Source organism: Heteronotia binoei, chromosome 11 (assembly GCF_032191835.1).
Source record: "Heteronotia binoei isolate CCM8104 ecotype False Entrance Well chromosome 11, APGP_CSIRO_Hbin_v1, whole genome shotgun sequence".
In the NCBI taxonomy this organism is placed as follows: Eukaryota; Metazoa; Chordata; class Lepidosauria; order Squamata; family Gekkonidae; genus Heteronotia; species Heteronotia binoei.
In genome coordinates, this window is record NC_083233.1 from 4,261,075 (window position 1) to 4,287,460 (window position 26,386).

Genomic DNA, 26,386 nt, shown 5'->3' on the forward strand with positions numbered 1-26,386 from the left:
TGATATCGAACTGGAGCAGTCAGGGAGCTGACTCCTTCATTTCTTGATGTCCGGCACTGGAATTTGTCAACCATCGTCTACAGTGACTCTAAAGTGACTTCGGTCACTTAAGGCTGTCGGAATCCAAGCACTCTAGAAGGACTGATTTTAATTGCAAGAAAATAACAGCCGGGGGAGTTGAGAACATCTAAAAGGTAGACTCATCATTCTTATCTTCACTCTGAGAGACTTTGAATATAGTTTAAACACTGAGTGGATTAATAACAGACGAAGGCAAAGCATAATTGAATGGAAAAAAAAAACTTTTACCTTGTTAAGCTGAGCTCTGTGGCTTTGGATGTGAACAACAGCAAAAAAAAAAAAAAACCTTCAAGATAAGAGTGAAAGTTGGCAATGGGAGGCTGGTGACGCAGAAGAAAGAAAAGAGAGTTGCCGTGTATACATGCCCATAAACTGTAGAACCTAGAATGAACTGAGCTGAGGGGGGGCATAGCAGGAAAAGAATTCAGCTTGTGAAAATTGAACGTCGTAAAAACAATTGCCTTCAAAGATATTTTGGAGAAAAGACATATTGTTGTGGATTTTTGTGGTTGCGGTTTCTTCATGCAGCTCAAAAAACTGCGAGACTAGACACGAGATCAGTCTAAGCTGTGACAGGAAGTGAAACTAAAAGGGGCTGGACAATAAATCAGAGCCTATAAGGACAACAAGAGCTGTGACATCCGACCTTTGAACTAGGAAGGAATTGAGTCCAAGACTCAGATCAAGAAAGACGAAGAGAGACCTCTCTAGGCTGGAACTGTACCATAGAGAAATAACGATTGCCATTTTAAAAGGGAGAAAAACTGTCAAAATTGTTAAAATTCAATATCTTTGCTCAGGAAGAAGGGAGAAAAACGAAACTAGTCTCATCTGAAAGAACTGGCTCTAAGCTATTGGATTGGATGCTAAATTTTATGTGGGGATTTTTTTAAGGTTTGGTGATTTTTTATATGTCAGTAGAAAGAACAACACGTGCAAGAGCCCAATCATTTGACAAGATGCAGTCTCAATTTGACGCTCTGGAGGCAAAAATGTTAAAAGCTATGGACAAATTGCATTTGGCAATAAAAAAAGATATTAAAAAAGAAGTTGGAGACCTTAAGAAGGAGATAGAGAATTTTAAGGAAGAGACTCAAAATAAAGTGAAAGAGGTAGAGATGAAAGTGGATACACAGGCCTCTGCCTTGCTAAAAATTCAAGAAAAGGTCATAATACACGACTGTAAGTTGCTGGAGTCACAAGTGCGTCTAAGAGGGGTACCTGAAAAAGAAGATACAGACTTAAAAAGCTATATGGTGGATATCATCACTGAGTACATAGAAGAAGACCCTGACAGATTTAAGAGTATGTTGGAGGGTGCCTACAGAGTCAACTCAGTTTATGCGAAAAATAAAGGTCTGCCAAGAGACATCGTCATAAGATTAAGATCAAAAGAGGTGGCAGAGAAAATTTTGAGGAAAGGGTACCAAAAAGCCTGGGCAATAGAAGGGAGCAGAGTTAAAATAATGAAAGAGCTACCAAGAGAAGTGATCAGCGATAGGAAAAAGTACAAGAAGCTAACCGATCAGTTGCGTGCAGAGGGCACAAGATATAGATGGATAATACCAGAGGGTCTTGGATTTGAACAAAATGGCAAAAGGATTACAATAAGAAGCGAACAAGAGATGCATAGCTTTTTTGAAGAAAATAAAGAACCAACATCATAATGGAGTACAAATTACTATCTTGGAATATAAATGGACTAAATTCACCACAGAAAAGAAGGAGAACATTTCATTGGATTAAAAAGCAAAAATGTAATATAATTTGTTTACAGGAAGTTCATATACAACGCAAGGACAGTAAATTTTTGTGGAATAGAAATTTGGGGTTGGAATTTTTTTTCACTAGCAGAGCAAAAGAAAAGAGGGGTGGTTTTTTACATTAAAGAACAACTTGACCCAAAATTAATCTTTAAAGACAAAGAAGGAAGATATATTGCTGTTGAGGTGACGATAGAGGCGAAAAAAACGTTACTACTAGGACTCTATGCACCCAATGGAGCGAAAGACAAATTCTTTAAAGACATAAATAGACAAATGGACGAAGAGACTTATGACCAGGTATTGATGATGGGCGATTTTAATGGGACAATACAAAACAACCTTGACAGATCAAGTCCAAAGAAGAATGATAAAGAAGGGAAGCTGCCCAATTCTTTCTTTGAGTTGATTAAACAGGAAAATCTAGAAGACATTTGGAGAAAGTTCAACCCTGAGGTAAGAGACTATACATTTTTCTCAGCAAGGCATAATTCTTTTTCCAGAATTGACATGTTGTGGGGTTCCCAAAGCTTGGGCCTCATAACAAAAAAAATTGAGATTCTTCCAAAGGTTTGGGCGGACCATAATCCAATATGCTGGTCAACAAAATTGCAAAGAAAATCAAGAAGATGGAGAATTAATGAGGATTTACTACAAAATAAAGACACTGTATCATTTTTAGAAAAGGAGACTGCAGCATTCTTCCAAATAAATGAAACGGATGATATGGAATATCCAACAGTATGGGACACTTATAAAGCAGTAATGAGGGGTATATTAATCACATTGAATAATAAAGACAAAAGAGCAAGAGAAGAAAGGCTGTCAGCACTGCAAAATGAAATAGATAAAAAAGAAAAGGACTTAAAAAAAAGACCAGGGAAGAAAAAATTAATAAAAGAAATTACGATATTACAATCCCAAGTTAAACATTTGCTGAATAAAGAATTAGAATGGAATTTAAAAAATTTGAAACAGAAATCGTTTGAAAGTGCAAACAAACCTGGTAAATACCTGGCCTGGCAATTAAAAAAAAGGAAAGAAAATAAGACTATAAATAAAATCATGGCAAATGGGAAAACAGTAGTGGATCAAGAAGGAATTAAAAGAGAATTCTTTAAATACTATGCAAATTTATTCAAGGGTGTGAATGTAAGTAAAGAAAAAGTGGAAGAGTATCTACGAAACATTCAGGTGGCACCTTTGACGGAACATATGAAAAAGATATTAAATGACCCAATAGAGAAAATTGAAATAGAAGCAGCAATAAAAGCAATGCAAGAGGGTAAAGCTCCAGGGCCAGATGGATTCACGTCAAAATTTTACAAATCTCTTAAGGATGAATTAACACCCAAACTGTTGAAGTTGTTAAACACGATAAGAGAAGAAGGAAAAATCCCAAAGACCTGGAGGGAAGCTGTAGTCTCTCTGATTCCTAAGGAAGATAAAGATAGCACAAACGTAAAAAATTATAGACCAATCTCATTGTTGAATAATGACTATAAGATCTATACAAGAATTTTAGCAGAGCGACTGAAACAATACCTGACCAACTTTATAAACAAAGACCAAGCGGGATTTCTTCCTAAAAGACAAATAAGGGACAATGTAAGAGCTGTTATTAATGTTGTGGAATACTATGAAAAGCACCCGGAAAAAGAAGTGGCCTTATTTTTTGTTGACGCAGAGAAAGCCTTCGACAACTTAAATTGGGACTTTATGTTTGCGGTAATGGAAAAAATTAATTTAGGGGAACAATTTATAAAAATGACAAGAGCAATATATACAGATCAGCATGCAAAATTGTGTATAAATGCAGACCTTACCAAAGAATTGAAAGTGAGTAAAGGAACAAGGCAAGGATGCCCGCTATCACCATTGTTGTTTATAATGACTCTTGAAATTTTGTTACAACAAATTCAAAAAGATGAAAAAATAGAAGGTCTAAAAATTAGAAGATTCTCTTATAAATATAAAGCTTTTGCAGATGATATAGTGTTCATAATGGAGAATCCGGTTCAAGTGTCACCACTGCTGTTAGCTAAGATAAAAGAGTACGGAGAACTAGCAGGATTATACATAAATAAGGAGAAATCGAAATTCCTCTGTAAAAACATGCAACCAAATAAAACAAAAGAACTACAAAAGGTGACAGGTTGTGAAGTCACAACCAAAGTTAGGTACCTTGGAATAGAGATAACAATGAAGAACATTGATTTATACAAAAACAATTATGAAAAACTGTGGTGTAAGATGGACAAAGATTTGATGAAATGGAATAAACTCAACTTGTCCTTACTGGGCAGGATAGCTGCAATCAAAATGAATATTTTGCCAAGGATAATGTATTTGTTTCAAACCATCCCGATTGTAAAAGAAGCAAAACAATTCAACAAATGGCAAAGGAAAATCTCTGATTTCATTTGGGCCGGAAAGAAACCAAGGATTAAGATGAAGATCTTAACGGATGCCAAAGAGAGAGGAGGTTTTCAACTTCCCGATCTAAGACTATATCACGATGCAGTTTGTTTGACATGGATAAAAGATTGGATAATGCTGTTAGACAAAAAACCTCTGTGGTTAGAAGCTCACGGAAATAGATTCGGCTGGCATGCATACATGTACTATGGGAAGAATAAAATGGATGGTTTTTTCTCTCACCACTATGTCAGAAATACATTACTAAATACTTGGATAAAATACAAGAAATACGGGGACGAGAGAAAACCATTATGGATAGTGCCAGCAGAAGTAATAAAAATAACAGCCGATTCTGAAGAAAAAAGAGAAATGTCATATAACCAACTGCTTAAGATTCAAGGAGACAAAATTGAATTAAAAACCTCAGAAGAGCTAAATAACAATTATGACTGGTTTCAAATGCAACAAATTAAAAGTTTGATGGAAAATGACATAAAATCAGAGGGGATTAGACGAGAACAAACAGAACTGGAAAGAGTCCTGTTAGGTGACAATGAAAAATTGATATCAAAAGTATATAAGTTATTATTGAAATGGTCTACAGAAGAAGAAGTAGTAAAGTCTCAAATGGTCAAATGGGCAATTAATGTGAATAGAGAAATACAAATGGAAACATGGGAGCACCTCTGGAAGAACTCAATGAAGATATCAACTTGTCAAAGCATTAAGGAGAACTGTTTTAAAATGATGTATAGGTGGTATATGACTCCGAAAAAATTGGCTAAGATAAGTAAGAAAATGTCGGATAGATGTTGGAAATGTAAAAAACATAAAGGTTCTTTCTTCCATATGTGGTGGACATGTGAAAGAGCGAAAGAATTCTGGAAGATGATACAACAAGAAATCACCAAAATTTTGGGCTATGATTTTAAGAAAATTGCAGAGACGTTTTTACTTGGATTACAATTAGAAAAATACCCAAAAGAAGACAGGACTTTAATTTGGTACCTGTTATCAGCTGCTAGGACTTTGTACGCGCAGCTTTGGAAGCAAGAAAAAATACCAGAGAAATGGGAATGGACCATGAAAGTTTTATCGTGGTGTGAAATGGACAAATTAACCAGAACACTAAGAGACTATGATTTAGAGATATTCAAAAGGGAGTGGAGAAAATTTAAAGGATATATGGAGAAAACTTGTAAAGTAAAGAAATATTGGACATTTTTTTAGTTGTAAGAATATATATATGGAACTTTGAGCAGTCAGAAGTGCCTTTAGTATGGATTTGAACTTATAACCTCGGGGAAGTCAACATTGGAGGGAGGGGGGATGGAAATGTCATATGGGTTAATGTGAAAAAAGAAAAAATTAAGGAATACAAGAAATACGGGGACGAGAGAAAACCATTATGGATAGTGCCAGCAGAAGTAATAAAAATAACAGCCGATTCTGAAGAAAAAAGAGAAATGTCATATAACCAACTGCTTAAAATTCAAGGAGACAAAATTGAATTAAAAACCTCAGAAGAGCTAAATAACAATTATGACTGGTTTCAAATGCAACAAATTAAAAGTTTGATGGAAAATGACATAAAATCAGAGGGGATTAGACGAGAACAAACAGAACTGGAAAGAGTCCTGTTAGGTGACAATGAAAAATTGATATCAAAAGTATATAAGTTATTATTGAAATGGTCTACAGAAGAAGAAGTAGTAAAGTCTCAAATGGTCAAATGGGCAATTAATGTGAATAGAGAAATACAAATGGAAACATGGGAGCACCTCTGGAAGAACTCAATGAAGATATCAACTTGTCAAAGCATTAAGGAGAACTGTTTTAAAATGATGTATAGGTGGTATATGACTCCGAAAAAATTGGCTAAGATAAGTAAGAAAATGTCGGATAGATGTTGGAAATGTAAAAAACATAAAGGTTCTTTCTTCCATATGTGGTGGACATGTGAAAGAGCGAAAGAATTCTGGAAGATGATACAACAAGAAATCACCAAAATTTTGGGCTATGATTTTAAGAAAATTGCAGAGACGTTTTTACTTGGATTACAATTAGAAAAATACCCAAAAGAAGACAGGACTTTAATTTGGTACCTGTTATCAGCTGCTAGGACTTTGTACGCGCAGCTTTGGAAGCAAGAAAAAATACCAGAGAAATGGGAATGGACCATGAAAGTTTTATCGTGGTGTGAAATGGACAAATTAACCAGAACACTAAGAGACTATGATTTAGAGATATTCAAAAGGGAGTGGAGAAAATTTAAAGGATATATGGAGAAAACTTGTAAAGTAAAGAAATATTGGACATTTTTTTAGTTGTAAGAATATATATATGGAACTTTGAGCAGTCAGAAGTGCCTTTAGTATGGATTTGAACTTATAACCTCGGGGAAGTCAACATTGGAGGGAGGGGGGATGGAAATGTCATATGGGTTAATGTGAAAAAAGAAAAAATTAAGGAATAGATAAGCTTTGTAACCATATGCTACCAATAAATTGTTTAAAACCAATTACTATTAGCCACAATATTTTATTGGAACTGTCTGGGGTAGTGATACTCTGTATTCTTGGTGCTGGGGGGGGGGGGGCAAAGTGGAAGGGCTTCTAGCCCCACTTGTGAACCTCCTGATGGCACTTGTGTTTGTTTTTTGTTTTTGTTTTTCCCCACTGTGTGACACAGAGTGTTGGACTGGATGGCCACTGGCCTGATCCAACATGGCTTCTTTTATGTTCTTTTGCTCTTATGCTTCTAGCACACGAAAGCTTACATTCTGAACAAAACTTTGCTGGTCTTAAAGGTGCAACTTGACTCTTGCTTAGGCCAGCCCTGCTGAGCTTCTGAGATCTGATGAGATCAGGCTAGCTGGGGCCATCCAGGTTAGAGAGTCACAGTTTTCCAGTAGTCTGATTTTAATTCCAGATTAAATAATATGGTATGTATTCAATAGTAAGAAAGTACATTAGACATTCTACTCACCCCTCAAGATACTTTAATTGTACCTTAATCATATTTAAACCAGTCTGTTGGGTGAACAGAAGGGTGACCAGAGTTCCAGCGGAGGGGTTAGGATCACAGCTTAGCTCCACATTGATTTTAATGGATGTAGAAGGCTGTGTGACTCCCTGGAACTGCACGGCAAAGGGGCATTTAGGGTTAACCACACGATAGGATGCATTTGAATGTCCCTCTCTTGCTGGCATATTCAGAATTTAGAATCATTAGAACAGTTTCATGAAAACTGGTACAGGTAGTCCTAAGGAGATGACGAGCATGCCTACACATGAGCAAACATTAATTTTATTGCTGGGGAGGGAAAAGTCTTTGAACTTTGCCATTTTTGCTCTGGGTTCCCCTTTCAAAGGATTGTTACCTTGTTTAGCGTTCAATGATTAAATCATAATCAACATTAAAAATCCCTTGTATGTGACACATACAATTACAGCTTCTGCTGCTGTGCAGATGGTGCTTGAAGTGGCAGGGATCCACCAGACATATTTGTGGGATGTAATTGGAGCCTATGCTCAGCTGCAGAACCTGGTTTTAAGGTCAGGATCCAGCCACAGGACAGAGAAGCAAAGAGAAGAAGAAGAAGAATTGCAGATTTAAGCACACTTCATCAGACGACCACACGAAAGCTTACTAAATAAAACTTGGTTGGTCTTAAAGGTGCAACTTGACTCCTGCTTTGTTCAACTGCTTCAGACCAACACGGCTGCCCGCATAGATTTATACCCCGTCCTTCTCCCTGAATCAGAGACTCAAAGCGGCATACAGTCTCCTATATCTTCTCCCCCCACAACAGACACCCTGTGAGGTGGGAGGGGCTGAGTGGGCTCTCACAGCAGCTGCCCTTTCAAGGACAACCTCTGCCAGAGCTATGGCTGACCCAAGGCCATGCTATCAAGTGCAAGTGGAGGAGTGGGGGATCAAACTGGGTTCTCCCAGATAAGAGTCCACGCACTTAACCACTACACCAAACTGGCAGAGGCAAGAGCACCTCCTCATCACTGTTTCTCCAACTTCTTGGTCTTGGTTCCCCGATACTAAACCTGTTCTGCTTTAATAAAGACTAGAGACGCTCAGGGATTCTTGGATGAAGGGAACTGTCCTGCTGCCTGGGGGAGAGTCAGACCCTTGAGAATTCCTGAACCAAGAAGCCGGAAGAGGCTTAGAAGGGGACACGTCAGGAGCTGGAATTGGCTGGGAACTGCCAGAACCAGGTCTCCTGCTCCTGGGCTCAGTAATGGCCTTCCTGGACCTGCGGTTGTTACTTGACTGGTGCAGAGGAAGGACAAGTCTCTCTTGAGACTTGGAAGGCTGCAGGAAATGTGGGTGCAGGAATGTTTCAGGCAGACAGGTAGAAACAATGATGTCCCAACACCCCCCCCCCCACAAGTCACTGCCATTCTCAGCCACCCACATCTTTGGAGAAACCTCTGGCACTCACTAGTATATCTCACTAATTTACAAAGCTTTAAAATAACGAAATATGACTGTATGGTTTCCCAGTTGGTCCCAGACTGGGCATGTCATTGGTGTGAACGGAAAGTTGCACCTCCATCCGGAGCACATGGGAGGAAGTGTCTCCTTCCTGATGCTGCAGCAGTTTCAGCTGGAGCATCGGGTGGGGTGTTGGAACAGACTGGGGGGCTCCTAGGGCAAGCAGGGCCAAGCATTAGCAGAGTCCTGTCCTGGGCAAGCCAGGGAAGAGAAAGTGCCCCCTCCACACAGGCACTCAGGTTTTTCAGTTAGTATGTCTGCTCCTGCAGAACAACCATCTTCTCTGATGGCCTCGTGTCCCAGAAAGTGATGAGGCCTTGCTCCAGGCACCTTGGTCCAAGCAGGACCATTTCAGTAGTGGCACATGTGTGGTTAAAAGACTCATCAGGCTAGTTTGCTGTGGATATTTCTGAGGGGATTGATCCTGCCATTTCATGTTGTTTTCCACATGAGTTGTGCTTCCCCCCCTGCCCCAAGTTGCTCATCTTTTATTTATAATTGTATATATTGTTTAGATCAGGGGTGTCAAACTCATTTGTTTTGAGGGCCAGATTTGACATAAATGAGAACATGGCTGAACTAGACCATGTGTGCCATAAAATGTATTGCCAGGTAGCAGAGATTTAAACTTTATAACGGACACAGACAAACACAAAGATTTTTTTAAAAAACCTTAAAATATGCTTTAAAACTAGTGCTCTTTCAATATTTTATTTAACAGTCTCTGATAACTGATACTTCTTGCTCTGACTGATTACATCAAAATCTGGAGACAGTGTCTGTGCTGTAGTAATCTTGGGTATGCTGTTCAGGCGTTGTTCAGGTGTGTGTCTGCAAGTTGCAAACTTCTGATTTATTGACATTCATTGCAAAAATCTCATGGTCAGTGCTCTTTGCCCTAGGACTCAGGAGAAAACATAAAATGGCTGGGCATTGGGAGCTTTTGTACATAAGGCTTCATGTGCTGGACAACCAATGAAGAAAATAGAGGTTTTGCTGTGTAGCTCCTGTGCAGTTGAGCAAGCCTGGGAAAGCAATCTGTGATGCAGAAAGAAGCAAGAGAGAGAGAAGAAAGCAGATGACAGTGAGGTGCTCATGGGCCTGATCCAGCCCTCGGGCTGCATGTTTGACATCCCTGGTATAGTTTTTCTATTTTGCTTTTTGATTACCTTCTTCAAGGATCTCCTGGGTGAAGAGTGGGACTCAAAGCAATAAATAGAAGCAGCTCCAGAGGAATGAGCCCCAAGGCCCACTGAGAGGTCAGAGGGACCCTTGTCATCCAGGGTGCAGATATTATCCTCCTAGGCTTAGCCCAGCAGGATGACTGTTGCAAGCAATCCACAGGAAGCTCGAAGATGGAATGTGTGTGTTTGTGTGTGTGTGCAGGCACACACAAATCTCATTTGGGTTAGAGGATGATACTTGCGAAGTCTAGGGATTAAATGACTTGTCCCATCATTCTGGCTCACTCAAGAAGATTTTTACAATAATTGGCATGAAGGAAGGCAGCTCAGAACTTGGGGTGCCAACTCTGGGCTGGGGTAGAGCCTGGGGAGGGCAGGGACCTCAGTGGGGTACAGTGCTGAAGAGTCCACCCTCCAAAGCAGCCCTTTTCTCCAGGGGAACTGATCTTGGACATCTGGAGATTAGTTGTAATAGTGGGGTGATCTCCGGATGCCACCTGGAGGTTGGCAACTCTGCTGAGGATGCAACTCAAGTGCGTAGTGGTCTGGGTCGCTTGGCTCCTAGAGCACAATGTCCCTCTTCTCTGCCCCATTTTTTTCTTTGAGTGGAACATTTCCCAGGCAAACTGAAGAGATGCTGTCAACTGGTGGTTTAATGGAGCAGCGTCCTGCTGTCTCCAGAGCAGGGTGGAGTGCTGTGGAAGCCAAATGATTTATCTCACTGGATTCCACTGGCCCATCCCCTTCCTCAGGAGAACACGTTGCCTTTGTGCCGGTCATCTACCCCTCATTTTCACCCAGAGCTTTCTTTTTCTTGGGCTTATTTTTCTGTGTGAATATCCAAGGTGCAGTATTAATTTGCTCCTCCATGGTTGCCTGCAGGCATGAGAGTGATGTTTGCCTTTCGAGCCACCTTTTTTCAGGCTTCTCTCTCGGTGTTCCTGTCCCTCTGGAGGGAAGCCTCCCAAAGGCCATGGAAGAGCTGACTTGGGTATTTCGGAGGGGAAGAGGAGGCTTGATGGTGTTGGCACCGCCTTCCAAAGTCCAGTTCTGTGGTTTCCAGCAAAGCTGATTTGAAACATTGGATGGGTATTTGGTGCTTCTCCAGGAACATCCCCAGGAAAGGTTCCCCCTCACACACACAACTATTACATTCTTGGAATGGTTCTGCAAACTTCTAGAATGTGTTTTGGGGAGAGGGATTGCATGTATTTTGTCATGTGAATTATAAAAAAGACACGGACAGCCCACCTAATCTCTGAGGGGTGGGGAAGACAGACTGCAGTGACTGTGAAGCACCTCGTAGTCAGGTTGCTGATGGACTGGCCAGGAACTTGACTGTGACCTGGTTTGCCGAACTTGGCAAAGAACCCAGTGTGACCTACCAAGCAGTGCTATACCTGCCTGCGGCACTAGACTATTTACTGATTTCTTTGATACGTTTATAGACTAACTTTCTATCGTTGCATTCAAGAACATTTGTGATCAAACAGCACAATTCACAAGAAAAGGAGAAGAAGGAAAACAGCAAAATCCGGCCATGTTCAGGAGGAGGGTGTAGCTGCCATTCTTTGCTTTGGTATGAATGAGCCTCAAGCCTCATGCAGTCCAGGGTGGGGGACCAGACAGAGCTGTCCTTGTTGGGGCCTTCTGCTGCTTTCCAGCTGTCAGACTGAACACAGGAGGAGCAGGGCTTTTCTCATAGCAGACCCTGCATGAGGAGCCCTGTAAGCTCTTGGAGGATTGGCTACATCAGGGGTGTGCGGTCTAATATGCAAAGGACTTCTTGCTACGAAAAAAAGTCCTGGAGAGGAGAGGGGGGGAGGTTTAGGATCAGGTAAGCAATGGCATGTCAGAAATACAGCTCCAAGTGGAAGGTGGAGTGTGCTTAGGTGACAGGGCAGGTGAGACGTCATCTGAAAGAGAAGTTTGGTTCCAAGCTGAATTATTTCACTTCGATCTGGTGATAGCAACCCCTGTCTTCTGGCATCTGGGTCCTCTTGCTGATGTGTGTGTTTCTGTAGCACACACGCACACAGACACGCGCCCCTGTCCCACTGGCTCTAGGATATCTCTGCTTTCCCTGGCAGCTTAAGGTACACAGAACTGTGTGCAGGATCTGCAAGAGGGAGAGGCCTGTTACACCTCAAGGGAGCATATTTATTATTTTTATACCTGGAGAGGGCAAAGGGGAGGGTACAGGCATTGGACATTTCTGTGCATAACTGGAGCGTGTACAGAGAAGCACAGGGGTCGGTAGGAAGGAGAGGAAACTCCCTTTGCTGAATCAGGAGAGGCTAGTGAGCCTCAGAGCCAGGCCCAGTGGTGCCCCAGAGATGCAGCTGCTGTCCAGACAATGGAGATCAGATCCCCTGAATAAAATGGATGCTTTGGAGGGTGGACTCTTGGGCATTATTCCCTGCTGAGGCCCCTCCTCTTCCCAGACCCCATCTTCCCCAGGCTGTTCCCCAACCCAGGACTGGAAAGAAGAATCTTGGGAAATTTTATGAGGCTGGTTGTCAGAGAGGAGTCAAGGCTTGATGGGAATTAATTCCCCTATGTGCCTTCCAAGTGTCAGTTCTCAATTTATAGAGAAAAGGGAGGTGTTGATGTTGACAGGGAAGGTGAGAGCAGGCAAGGGCAGGCTGCTGGGCTGGACAGAGGTTTCCCCCTCCTGCTCAGTTGCCCCAGTGGCTCAAGACATGGCATAATGGGCCAGCCCCGTGCAGTGCCTGCTGCTGAGAAGGGGTCTAAGTTCAGCTATCTCAGACTGTTGGGCGCACCAGTCCTCAGGTCCGGGCAGGGGATCCTCTGGTTTTTCAGAGTCTTCCCCACCCTCAGCCAGCTGGTTGGCAGGAGGGGGAACCCCGCCCAAACAGCCACCATGTGCCTTCAGACCTCAGCAGGTTTAGAAGGGGTTTGCAACTGTTCGTGTTTCTGAATGTGTGTGTGCCTTTAATTTTGGCAGTAAAGCTGCAGGGGGATGGGGCGAGCAGGCAGAGCCACATTGCTCTAAATCCCTCTGTTTGTTTGGAGGAAAACTCTACCCCTAGGCTGTTCTTTCATTTTCCTATTAGTCTGATGAAGATGGTTGAACAGTACAGCAGATGGTTATATTCAGCAATGTGAGTAAATCACCTCAGTGAGATCACAAATGTGTGTGTTCACTAACTGTTTATTTTGATGTTTTGTGAGAGTGTGGGTGTTCATTTTCATTTAGTAGAAATTTAGCTGATGGGGGATGAGGAAAGGCAGACTGTATTGAGAGGAACTGCACTGCTATATGTTTATTTCTTTTAAGGAATTGGAAAGTCTCCCGGTTCTACCCCAAAGTCTCTTGGCTCCACCCCCATGTCCCCAGGTATTTTCTGAGTTGGACCCGGCAATCCTAATCAAAATATTAAAATATTTATTTAAAAAAGAAAAGTTTATGAGCATGTTTTAGCACAGCACCAGATCTACTACCAGAGGAACAAAGGAAATTTGGCTAGAAACTCATCCTTCTTTTCCAGGTTCCTACAGATGCTCTAGCTAATTGTTACAAGGACTAGAGCAGGCACTTAAAACTTATACATTTGCAGAATTGTGCCCTTGTTGTTCCATTTGGTCTGGAAAAGGTGGCCGCTGCTGGCAGACCAGAGCTCAGAGATGTCCCCTGCTCAGCATCACAAGGCAAAAGAGACTGCTTTCCCCTTGCAGGGAAGTATTTTTAATCTGTCTCCACTCACTTTAAATCATTCACTCCACCCCTTTGACCTGGTCCACCCAGGTGACAGGGTGCATCCTGGGACACACAGGTACATTCTGGGTGCCCTCCTGGAAGGCATTCTGGGAAATCTCCAGGAATTACCTGGAGGCTGCCTAACACCAAATCCCTCAGGTAGATTTCCTTCTCAGCCATTAGTGTATGTACAGCTGTGAACTAGCAGCAGATCATTGAGACTGGCTTCCTGCTACGTCCAAAGGAAAGTGGGGGGGACCATACTTTAAAATATAGAGTAAAGGGGTTTCCCCCCCTCCACAATGATATATGTGCAATTTGTGGATAATTAAATCTTGTATGACAGACCCCTGTCTCTCCCCAACTCTCAGGCAGATCCCGCCCCCAAGACTTCAGTTCCCTCAAGTGTATGTCTTCTGCACTGAAATAAACTTAAACTCTCCCACCCTTTGTTGAGATATTGATTCAGGCTGTTACAGTTTTACTTACTGCAGGAACCTGAAGGATAATCCTAGAGCTGTCTTGTCTTTTTTTTTTAGCAGGAATGCACCGGAATGCAGTTCCTGCTGGCTTGGCATTGGGGGTGTGGCCTAATATGCAAATGAGTTTCTGCTAGGCTTTTTCTACAAAAAAAATCCCTGCTTATATGAGACAGCTTAATTTTCAAAAACAGAATAAAGATTTTATTTAACAGGCAGGGAATATATATATAATAGGAGTCAAGGTTTGGAGATCGCTGAGGTAAAAACTTCCTCATATATATATAGATCTTTCTTAGAACATTCAAGGGACTGTAGTTCCTGAATTTCTCCTCTCAGAAATCTGGTTTCTCCCTTCAGATATTACAGCTTCCTGGTAACTTCCTGAGGTTGTCCAAAGCTCAGTCTACCTCTACTCCAGAGTGACCCAGGTTCTCCTCCAAACAACCCCTGTTCACTGGCAGGAATTCTTCTTCTTTCCCCTAAATAGCAATAATAACCCTTCCTATTTCACCTGATGGGGAGTTTCCACCCAGGTGCCCAGTCAGCTTCTGCCAGATCCGTTTCCTGACCTGTTGTCTGAGTAAAGCAGTTGTGTAGCTTTCTTGACTGAGAATCTGGATTCTCCCTCAGAGGAGTTAAGCTGCAGCAAACACAAAGGAGGACCTTCCCCTCTCAGAAAACTCTGGCTCCAAAGGCCCCCTCCCTCAGGGACCAGCTCTTTGGCCGCAGAGCCAGAGGAAAGACCCATTCCCCTCCAGAACAGCTGGATCTTCTTCGTGGTCTCTGTGCATCACACTGATGGGATATAGGCGCCCGCGCCGATCTCGATCGGTATTCTTGAAAGCTGCGGATTTCCGCGCCCCAGGCCCAGTGCGCATGCGCAGAAGCCCCACCGCGCATGCTCACAGGGACCGGAGCGGACATCCCGCCAGTTCTCTTCTGACCGCCGCTTGGATCAGTCGATCTCTCGCTACGGTCGGTAGGAATCCTTTCTTGGAAGTTGCTATCGTTGGATTTATCAGATATTTTATTTGGCTTAGTCCACACAACAGTCTTTTTAAAGACTAAGAGGCGGAAAGAAACATTTTGTTTCGGGACTTTTCTCCTCAGTTCTCTCTTCCCGCCCTTTCCCCCCCCCTCCCCCCCGCATGGAAAAGCGGTGGGGATTTTTCAAGAGGTGCAGGAACTGCGGTAGCAAAATCGCTCCCCCAGACGGGCACGCTCTTTGTCTTTTTTGCCTGGGAGAGACACACATCCCTGACGCGTGTGTTCACTGCGCGAAGTTTTCCCGCCAAACGAAGAAAAACCGCGCGGGACGTTTAGCGGCGGCACTGATGGAAAAAGCTCTGTCGCCTAAGAAGATGTCGACGGCGCAGCACAAGCCGTCAACGTCGGAGTCGCTCGGCACCGACAAGAGCGCCCCCGACGCCGATCGCCCCACGAAGTCGGGCTCGGCATCAAGGTCCGCCTCCTCCACTCCTGCAAAACGGCCAAGGGAGGAGAAGGGACCTCAGCCGGAAGCGAAGAAGAAAAAGTCGGATAAGCATCGGTCGTCCGCGACTTCGCTCCCGACATCGCCATCGCCATCGGAATCGGCAGCGAGAGTTCCACCGTTGAAGCTATTCGCCTCCCCTCGCCGCCGTTCAAGCCCCCCGGTATTGGCATCGATGTCGACGCAAATCGCCATATCCTCCGACTCGGACCGCGACTTTGATCTATCGCAACGATCGGGGGCAGAAGGTAGTCCACCAGATACACATATGGTGGAGGACACTGTTCAATCCCGAACACCGACCCGAGACCCATCGGTCAGCCCCGATCATCGGCGGAACCGAAGCCCCAAAAAGGATCGACCCACTACACCTAGAGAAGACGGCGGGCGCGACTACTCAACCAGCCCTCGGCGTAGTCCCCGGGGTCGACATCGATCCCGAGATTCAGAGGAGAGATCCCGCGTCAGAGATCGATCTCCTCGGAAACCACCGCCCCCAATGTCATGGGATCAGCGGCAGTGGCAATACCTATACGGGTCGTGCCCTATGCCCTCCATGTTCCCCTGGTTCACACCCAGACCTCTGGATTGGGACCAGCAGTCTGAAGCATCAGTACGATCCCGGACGTCGTACAAGCCGAGGCACACTCCGTCGGCGTCGGTGTCAAAACCACCTGACACGACACCGCCAAGGACACAAAAGACTTCCCCACGACGGCGAAGTTCGGAGAGTCGAAAGACCCCTGAGTCACCAAAGGCTCCAGAGACGCCCAAACATTCCTCGGAGCACTCGGGCTCGGTAGAAGGCTCCCCCAGATCTGAGGAAGGTTCTCCCCGGGAAGACCAAGACATCTCCTCCCCAGAGGAACCGGCTCCATCAAGTAAAGTGGGCGAGGAGCTCCCCATATCCCCATCCGAGGACTTGAAATCGTATGGGGATCTAATTAGAAGGATGGCACACACCCTGTCGCTACCGACGGTCCAACCAGAGCCGGTAGTCACCGACAACGTGTTCGATGTCGTCCAGCTAGACACCTCGACGGCCATCGCCTTACCGCTTACAACGGTCATGCTCCACACCACAAAATCGTCCTGGGACAAACCAGCTTCAACACCAATAAGCTCCCGCAGGCTGGACCATATGTATCGAGTCCAGGAATCCACAGCAGAGTTTTTATTTACCCACCCGAAACCAAACTCTGTAGTAGTGGCATCGTCCTCAAAGGCCAGAAAGACAAATGCTTCTCCCCCAGACAAAGAAGGGAAGAAACTAGACAACCTAGGCAGAAAGTTCTACACAGCAGGTTCGTTAGGAGTAAAAGTTGCAAACTATGGAGCGTGTATGGGCCGTTATCAATATGCCCTGTGGGACCAATTGTCGGCTCTACCAGACCTGTCAGAACAAACCAAACAGGCAATGAAGAAAATCCAAAGGGAAGGCATTGCATTAGCAAAACAGCAAATCAATTCTGCCAAACACGCAGGTGACATTGCAGCAAAGACACTTACCTCAGCGATCACCCTAAGACGTCACTCTTGGTTGCGGTCCACGGCGCTCCAGCAGGATACACAATCCTGCATCGAAGATCTCCCATTCGATGGAAGCGGATTATTCAGCTCCAATACCGATACCATACTGCAGGAGATGGATAAAAGTATTAAAACGTCACGCAATTTAGGGGTCCCCATCTCATCTAGGCCCCAAGGGAGACGCTCCTGGAACAAGCCGTGGAACAAGAAGCAGTTCCCCAAGCAGCCTACAGAACAACAATGGAGACCCAAGGGCTCCACACCTTACTCCAAACCTCCGTACACCCCCAAAACGAAGTACTCACCTACTTCATCACAGTCATCCAGACAAAAGGGGAGTAGACCGTCCAAACAGGGTCTTTGACTGCCCTTCCCCCTGTTTTATCCCTTCCCCTTCGGACCCGGACCATACCAGACTTTTCCCTTATTTCCAGGCATGGTCCATAATCACTACGGACAAATGGGTCTTGTCGATAATCCGGATGGGTTATCAAATAGAATTCAGAGAAAACCCTACAGTTCCCACCGTCATCCACACCAGGGTGTCCCTCACACTACAGACAGAGGTTCAATCCTTGCTCGAGAAAGATGCAATAGAACGGGTACCAGTCAACCAGATTGGACAAGGTTTTTACTCCCGATATTTCACCATCCCCAAAAAAGATGGAGGCCTTCGGCCCATTATGGACCTACGAGGCCTGAACCATTTCATACCAAACCAGAAATTCAGAATGGTCTCCCTACAAAACATCCTACCCCTACTGAACCAAGGGGATTGGATGGCCACACTGGACCTGCAAGATGCCTACTTTCATGTAACTATACACCACGACTACAGGAAGTTCCTCAGGTTTGCAGTTGGAGACTCCCACTACCAATACAAAGCCTTGCCTTTTGGCCTCTCCACGGCACCGAGAGTTTTTACAAAGACCATGGTGGTGGTGGCAGCTCATCTACGTCTACAAGGGATCACTATCTTTCCTTACATAGACGATTGGCTGCTGGTGGCGAGTTCGAAACCCCTACTACTACAGCACATAGAAGTCACCTTAACCCTTCTGCAAACCTTAGGCCTACAGGTCAACCTAAAGAAATCGGCACTGCAACCCGCTCAGAGGGTGCAATTCATAGGGGCCATTCTGGACTCACAAGTTTGCAGGGCATTCCTCCCAGCACAAAGAGCGGAGGATATCCAATCCCTAATACATGTGTTCTTAGTCAACCATACAGTCACAGCGTTCCAAGTCCAACGCCTCCTGGGCTTAATGGCAGCGACCACGGCAGTACTGAAATTCGCCAGATTCCACATGCGAATGCTACAGTTATGGTTTCTGCGCGTGTTCAACTGTCAGACAGACCTCCCCTCACGCCAACTGACGGTCCCAACGTCAGTAATCTGGACTCTATACTGGTGGCAGGAAAAGCAGAACCTCCTCCAGGGAGCCCCATTTCACAGGCAGACTCCCACATTCACCATAACGACGGATGCATCCTTATGGGGCTGGGGAGCACATGCGAACGATATGTGTGTGGGGGGCAGATGGCCTCAGGGCCTTCTGCGCTGCCACATCAATTTCCTAGAGCTGCTGGCCATACATCATGCCATTCTCTCATTCAGACACCAGATTGTGGGGAGAACGGTAGCGATCTTGACAGACAACACCACAGCCCTATCTTATGTAAACAGACAAGGCGGCACAGTCTCAAGGAAGTTATGCCTTCTAGCGCTACAGATTTGGGAAATTTGCAGAGAGTCGAACGTTACCCTAGTAGCCACTCACCTACCGGGCAATCTGAATGCCTGTGCGGATTACCTCAGTCGGGGAGGGGCCTCACTCCACGAGTGGGAACTCAACTGGGAGTTCCTCCTACCGGTGTTCCAGAAGTGGGGCACACCGGAAGTGGATGTCTTTGCCACACGCAACACCGCAAAATGCGACAAATTTTGCTGCAGAGGGGGTGCAGACCCTCTGTCGTTGGGAGATGGGTTACTGATCCCATGGACTCGCTTGCATGTGTACCTCTTTCCACCAATCCCGCTAATTACGAGGGTGATTCACAAGATTCAACTCGAACACCCCAAGGGGATTCTCATCACACCGTGGTGGCCCAGACAGCAGTGGTTCTCTCCGATACTGAGGCTGTCTCGCGGAATGTTCCACCAATTTCCGATGAGCCCAGACCTTCTACTGTCACACGAGGGACGAGTGATTCACCACGACGTGCCTCACTTGAAACTCACGGCATGGAGGCTGGTGTGACGACATTGTCCGATAGAGCCCGGGACGTTATGTTGAATAGTAGAAAATCATCCACGAGAAAATCATATGATTATAAATGGACAAGGTTTATCCAATTTGTGAACAAAACTAACAGGGAACCCAAGACAGCAGGCCTCCCACTAATCCTGGACTTTCTGCTCTCACTCCTTGACAGGGGACTAACGGTGTCATCTGTGAGAGTGTACTTAGCAGCCATATCGGCTAACCATGAACAACTTGAAGGCCACTCTGTGTTCTCACACCCTGATACTAAACGGTTCTTAAAGGGCTTGGCCAAGTTGTACCCTGCGGTGCGAATCCCAGCCCCTGCTTGGGACCTCCCAGCGGTACTACGGGCATTAACGGGAAAACCCTTCGAACCCATGGCGACATGTTCCTTGCAATTACTGTCCTGGAAAACAGCCTTCTTGGTGGCCGTTACCTCTGCTCGCAGGGTTGGTGAACTGGCAGCGCTGCGCTGCGACGACCCATATTTAAAATTCAGTACGGAAGGAGTGTGCTTACGTCCTGATGTAACATTTCTTCCGAAAGTAACGTCTGCTTTTCACCTGAATGCAGAAATATGCCTACCCACATACTTTCCTAATCCAAGTACAGACTCCGAAAGGAGACTCCATACACTGGATGTGAAAAGGGCTCTCTCATTCTACTTGCATAGAGTGGGACCTGGACGAAGGGACCCTAGACTCTTTGTCTCGTACTCCACAACATCGCAAGGTGTAAGAGTTTCGTCGCAGCGAATCTCTAAGTGGTTAACCGAGACTATAAAACTGTGCTACCTGTTGAACAAGCAACCTCTGCCAAGACAGATTAGAGCTCATTCCACGAGAGCCCTAGCTACTTCGGCAGCCTTTATGAGAGGAATACCACTGAAAGACATTTGTGATGCTGCCACTTGGTCCTCCTCGCATACGTTTATCAACCATTATGCGCTGGACCTGAACTGGCGTAGACGCTCATCAGTGGGCCGTGCGGTGCTTCAAGAGGTTTCTCGCTGATGGACCGTTGCACCCTCCTCCAGGTAGGACTTTGGCTTGCTAATCTCCCATCAGTGTGATGCACAGAGACCACGAAGAAGATAAACAGGTTTCCTACCTGTAACTGATGATCTTCGAGTGGTCATCTGTGCAGTCACACTACCCGCCCTCCTTCCCCTCCGCTGCCGGTCCATCTATACGGGCTTACGCAGCGGTCAGAAGGAACTGGCGGGATGTCCGCTCCGGTCCCTGTGAGCATGCGCGGTGGGGCTTCTGCGCATGCGCACTGGGCCTGGGGCGCGGAAATCCGCAGCTTTCAAGAATACCGATCGAGATCGGCGCGGGCGCCTATATCCCATCAGTGTGACTGCACAGATGACCACTCGAAGATCATCAGTTACAGGTAGGAAACCTGTTTTTTTATTTCTCTAGCAGCTGATGACGGCCAATCAGAGCGGCCAGTCACATTAGCTCTCTACTCAAGGGACTCTCTGAGACAAGCAGTATTTTAAAAGCCTGCTTTCCTAGTGCCATCCATCATGTCTTGTTTTAATTTTTTTTAAAAAAAAAAATATGTATTTTGAAGTTTGCTTAATTAATCCTTTTTGGCTCTTTGATTTATATCTGTATCCTGGACATCTTGTCTCATGTGGAAATATCATTCATTGCACAGTGTTTATTTAAAATGTCCCCACTGTCGTTCATAAGGACTACAACCCGCATGTGCTGGGTTATGCACTTCCAGAGACTGCAGTTAAATGCCTATTAGGAAACAACACTCAATATTCTGTGGCTTCTTTCTAAGTGAACTTTTTCCAGGTTCCAGAAAAAACAGTGTTCTGTAATAATGAGTCCAGATCTTCTGGAAAACTGCTCTTGAAAGAAAGAGACTGAGTAGTTGAGCTATGCCATGTTAATGAAACCTACATTTCTTATTTCCGGGGGTTTTCAGCAACCAGTGGAGTGAGATGTATTACTGTTCATCAACAGTCCTGGGACTGATTTTGCAGAGAGTAAGAGTTTAAAACATCTAGTCATTTGACACCAAGGCCCACTTCGAGATGTGCCCCTGGTGACCTTGGAAATCCAGGTCTGAGCTTTGCCCCCTCCTGTCCCAAAGGGTCATCAGAGTCCAAATGACTGCAGAGTGTGGCTGACCCGTGTGAAGCTCTGACCATGAGCAGGGTCTTTTGGTTCCTGTTCACCCTGCAAATGGAGTAACCTTGTTGAACAGCAGAGGCACGTGGTGCATTTGGAACTGTGCAAGTTGTTGAACACTCGAAAATAGAGCCCTTTGCTTTTAACACAAAGAACTGAAGAAACAGCACTGTCCTGCATACATCTCGTTTTTGTGCTCCAACTGGATTTGTAGGACATAGTGTTCATCGGTCAAGGATTTCTCCTTTTTATCTGAGCCAAACTATATGTTCTGGGTGGGCACAGGCTGGCAAGGGACAACCCATGGCCACTGGAGCTGTTTTAGAAAATAATTTAAAGAATGGCCATGGGGGCCTGATCCTGATTGGGCACTTAGCACAGCATCTTGTCTCCCCCGATACACCATGCCCTTTTGTGGGGGCTGTTTTGGCACGTGAAAGATGTGGGGAGGGGCCGGAGCATGCTGCAGGCCCGATGGCAGCAATTTTTAAACTATTACGTTCTTGTTGAAAATGACACTGGCATCCATGGATTGTCCCTTGCCAGCTTTTTTTGCCTCCTGTTTGCTGGATCAGAAGAGAAGCCAGAATCCATTCCAACCTCTGTCTTCTGCTCCAGAGTTTTGCTGGAGTGGACATATGCCCTCTCTTCCAAACTTGCCACTTCTGGCAATCCCCATGACTTTTAGCTTTATGCTGTGGCTCACCAGGGACTTGAGATCTCGTTGGTTTTGTACTCCTAGGTAGGCAACCCAAGCAAAGTTGAGGAAGCCCCTGCTGGGCCACGGGGGGTGGCATTCAGCTTGGTGGATCTCAGAGTGTCCGTGCAGGTCCAGACCCTTCATCTGACTCCAGCTCTGCTCTCCTGTTCAGCAAAGTGTGATCACTGATCATTGTCAAGCTCAGGAGTTCCAGTCTTGCTTGTTCAGGGCTGTGCCACCTCTGCTGATGCTATGTTTCTCTTTCTGTTTTGCACCCAAAGGTTGGAGTCGGCCAGGGACCACATGCTGCCCATTGACTATTACTTCCCACCACAGAAGACATGTTTGATCTGTGGGGATGAAGCTTCTGGGTGCCACTATGGAGCGCTCACCTGTGGGAGTTGCAAGGTCTTTTTCAAACGAGCTGCTGAAGGTAATTCCTCCTTTTTGTTTCTTTTTCTTCCTCTTCTTCTCCTTCTTCTCATATGAGAGAGCAAAGTGGAATATGATCCTGGATAGACATGCCTAGAAAATCACCCAAGCATACATTGTCAATCAAGTATCACTGTAGCAGGTTGAAACTTGATGAATGTAGACACTCAAGGTAATATTGATCGGGGCATATTAGAACATGGGAGTGAGGGCATGATGGTGACTGAGGGCCATGCGTGATGACTATGGGGCAGAGGAAGGCAAGGGTAACTGGAGAGGGAAACACATTGTAGGTGTCTACATGCCAATGCTGGAAGTCTCCGAGCCAAGGTGGAGGAGCTGGAGGGCTTGGGGTTCAACGAGAATTTAGATATAGTAGGTATCTCAGTAACATGGTGGAATGGGGAAATCTGTGGGATACAATCATTCTGGGGCAGGACAGGGAGGGACGGGTTGTTGTTGAGTTGTACATGACGGCATGGATTCAAATAAGTTAGAAAACAACAGAAGCAGTATGGGTGGAAATACTGAGCCCTAAGTGTGACTTAAAAATGCAGGTGTCCTGTCACTCACCTGATCAAACCCTTGAGGCTGATCTTGAGATGAAGAAGGAAATAAGACTAAAGCAGATCATGTCGTTATACTTGGAGACTTCAACTCCCTTCACATTGACTGGGTGAAGCGTTCTCAAGTCATTTTGTAGAAATGAGATTCCTAGGCATCATAAATGTCGGTGTGCTGGAATAGTTGGTCACAGAGTCACTCAGGAGGGGTAGTGCTCTTGGACTTGGTTCTGAGGATATCTCAAGACTTGGTTGCTACACCAGTTGAGAACAGTGACCACAATGCTATTAAGTTCAGCATTCATGGGAAGTTACCCCTAAAGTTCAAAACATTTTATTTGCTTTCAAAAGAGGGAACTTTACAAAAACTAGGGGAATAGTAAAAAGGAAGGTGAAATTGAAACACAAGAGAGTCAAATCCCTAGAAGATGCTTGGAAGCTATTAAAACGATGCTAATTTAATGCATTACACAGGATAGGAAAGGCACTGCTGAGTCTCAAAGAAGACTTGCCTGGTTAACAATGCACATCAAGGAAGCTATAAAGAGGCTTCTTTCAAAAAGTGGAAGGCCTGTCCCAATGAATTGGACTGGAGGGAGCACAGGTTCTGGCAAAGAAATAGAAGTCAATAATTAGGCATGCAAAAAGAGATTTTGAGAAGCAGGTCACGGGCAGCCCAATTCAGACATACGTGGCGAGCAGCTGCTCGGGGGTGGGCGGATATACGGCGCCACTCGTTGGCTTCCGAAGGGGAGATGGTACGCCACGCTGAGAGAGGGAAGAGGGGCCCGACGAGCGAGAGAGAACCCGTCGCCATGGTGATTCTGCCCAGGCACACGCCATTGGCCCATTGCTGAGGCGGAGATGGGGGAGGGACAGGCTCACGTGAGACCACGGGATTGGCCAGCCTATTGCACGTGACCAGGTAAGGGGGCGGAAAGCCTGCGCCTGAGAGGCCATCAATCCCCCCACTCTCTCCCGCTGTCAGAGACTCTGCCAATGGCAGGCTGGCGGCCAGGGGCATGCGCGGACAAGCAGGAAGTGCCAAGTTCCCTGTCCTAGACAGTGGCTGGAATGTGTGTCTGGGAGCGGCCAGACCAAGTCCAAAAGACACCACTGCCTGAAGCTGCCCCCCCCCCCGGGGTTGCCCTGCTGTCGCCTCCTGCTATATGCAAGGAACACCTCCCTTGGGGGGCGCAGAACTCGGAGTGTGAGCCACTGGGCATGCATCCACTTCAGCAACCCCCCACACCAAGTGCCCAGCGCACATCAGCCCTGTCGGGTAGGCCGTCAGCCTGGGCAGGCTGAGGGGTGGCACCCCCCTCCCCTGTCCAGCCATGCGAGGGACAGCGTGGTGGCTCATAGTCCATACCCCGCCCCCAAGAACCAAGTCTGCCCACCCTCCCAGGCACTCCCTCGGAGAGGCCACTGACCGGGGGGGTGGGGCAGGGTTGCCCTGGGAACGTGCAGCATATGCCAAGCAGGAGAGAGGAGACAACAGAGAGCACAGCTCAGACTTTATTTTTCCGGAACAGAGTGCAACAGTCTCCCTGGTGCGTGCTGGGCAGTCTCGCCGTGGGCGGGGCTCCGCTCCGAGCGGTGGGCAGAAGTGGCACATGTGGAAGCCTCTGTGTTGGAGTCCCACCTGCAAAACGGAGACAGAGATCAAAAGCACCTGCAGGGGCGGTGGCTGGAAGAGCAGGCTGCGTTTCAGCCAGGCGCTCTCTTAAAGGAACAGTCTCTGACCCACCTCCCCACAACGGGGCAGCTGCCACACACACACGCCCCGTGGTCTTTCATTCCCAGACAGCTTCATTGAGATATATTTCCCAGTGCTCAGCCATTTGGAGTGAGTTCAGGCAGCTGTTTATCCAGTGGCTGCTAAACCACAGTGTTTGTGTGGCCATTTGGTAAGCCAGTTATCTGTACCATCCTGTCAAAAAGAGAGCAGCATTCTACCAGAGTTTTGGGCTTGGCTTGTTAAATCAGTCCAGAGAAGTAGCTAGAACCACACTGGCCAATGTCACCATTAGTGGTGGCCCCTTCCCTGTTGAGCTGGTAGTGGATCACAAAGGCCCATCATAACAGTTGCCCTGTATCTTCTGGTACTTGTCCTAGCTTTCTGAACAGTATCATTCTGTCACTTTCCGCATTGCTTTGTGGTTTCCTTCCTGTGAGGACAGGAATTGGATGCCCAGTTCAATGGGATCATTTTAGCCTGTCAGCTGCTGGTCACAAGGTGTGTGTAGTACTCGAGTTAAGAGAAGAGGAGGCAGCACTGGCCTGTGGTATCCAAATGGTGCTCTGAAGCCCTGTTCCCTTTTTTCTTCATCTTGCCTCCGGCCTTGTGCTCTACAACCTTATTGTTGTCATTTGCCTTCATCTATGTCTGACACAGACGCCCGCTGGAGCTCTCAGCTTATGATTGATTTATTTTGTTTTACTAGATTTATATCCCGCCCTCCCCACCAAAGCAGGGATCACCCTCTGGTGAGGGAGCCCCCTAGGCAGGCGGGCCTGTTGAGTTCTTCTGCCATCTCAAGAGTGAGCAGCAGATGAAGGGGCCCTGAAGAGGGCTGCAGCTCGCCCCCCTCCGGTCAGACTTGACAAGCCTTTAAATGATCACTTGGGCCCCTTCACAAAACCACCACCTGATGCTCCGGGTGCCCCTTCCGAAGCCCCAGGTGTGGCTGTGCTGCCCAGCTTGTTTAGTGCAGTGGATTCATTTAGAGCAAGGACACATTTTATTTCTCATTTAGAAATTGCAGGAAAGTAGGAAATTTCATTAAGTTGAGCGGTAAGAAAAGTCCATGGATTTTAAATGTGGGCCGGCAGTTGGAGACTCCTGTGCTTGATAATATAAGTGCCGCTGTAAATCTTGGGAACCCAGCTAGGCTTTTGAGAGGGCACCTGACTAATGCCAGTTGTAATTTTTCTGTTAGTGGGATGGGAACATCTACTCAGTGCCCTGGCTGCGGCAGGTAATAAGTCATTTGCTGGGTTTTATGATATAATTTAGCAGAGAGGCACTTCGTGGTCTACCAGCCAACACTCTTTCGCTCAGGAGGCAGCTGTGTTGTTCCCTCCC

The 26,386-nt window shown here is 45.9% G+C and overlaps 1 protein-coding gene across 1 annotated transcript in view; it reads left to right on the forward strand.

Moving 5' to 3' along the window:
* AR (androgen receptor) overlaps positions 1-26,386 on the forward strand; it is a 302,814-nt gene that overhangs the window by 151,330 nt on the left and 125,098 nt on the right. Inside the window, exon 2 of the mRNA XM_060249714.1 lies at positions 22,585-22,736. Coding sequence (XP_060105697.1) covers positions 22,585-22,736 — 152 coding nt within the window. The remainder of the gene's footprint in view (positions 1-22,584; positions 22,737-26,386) is intronic.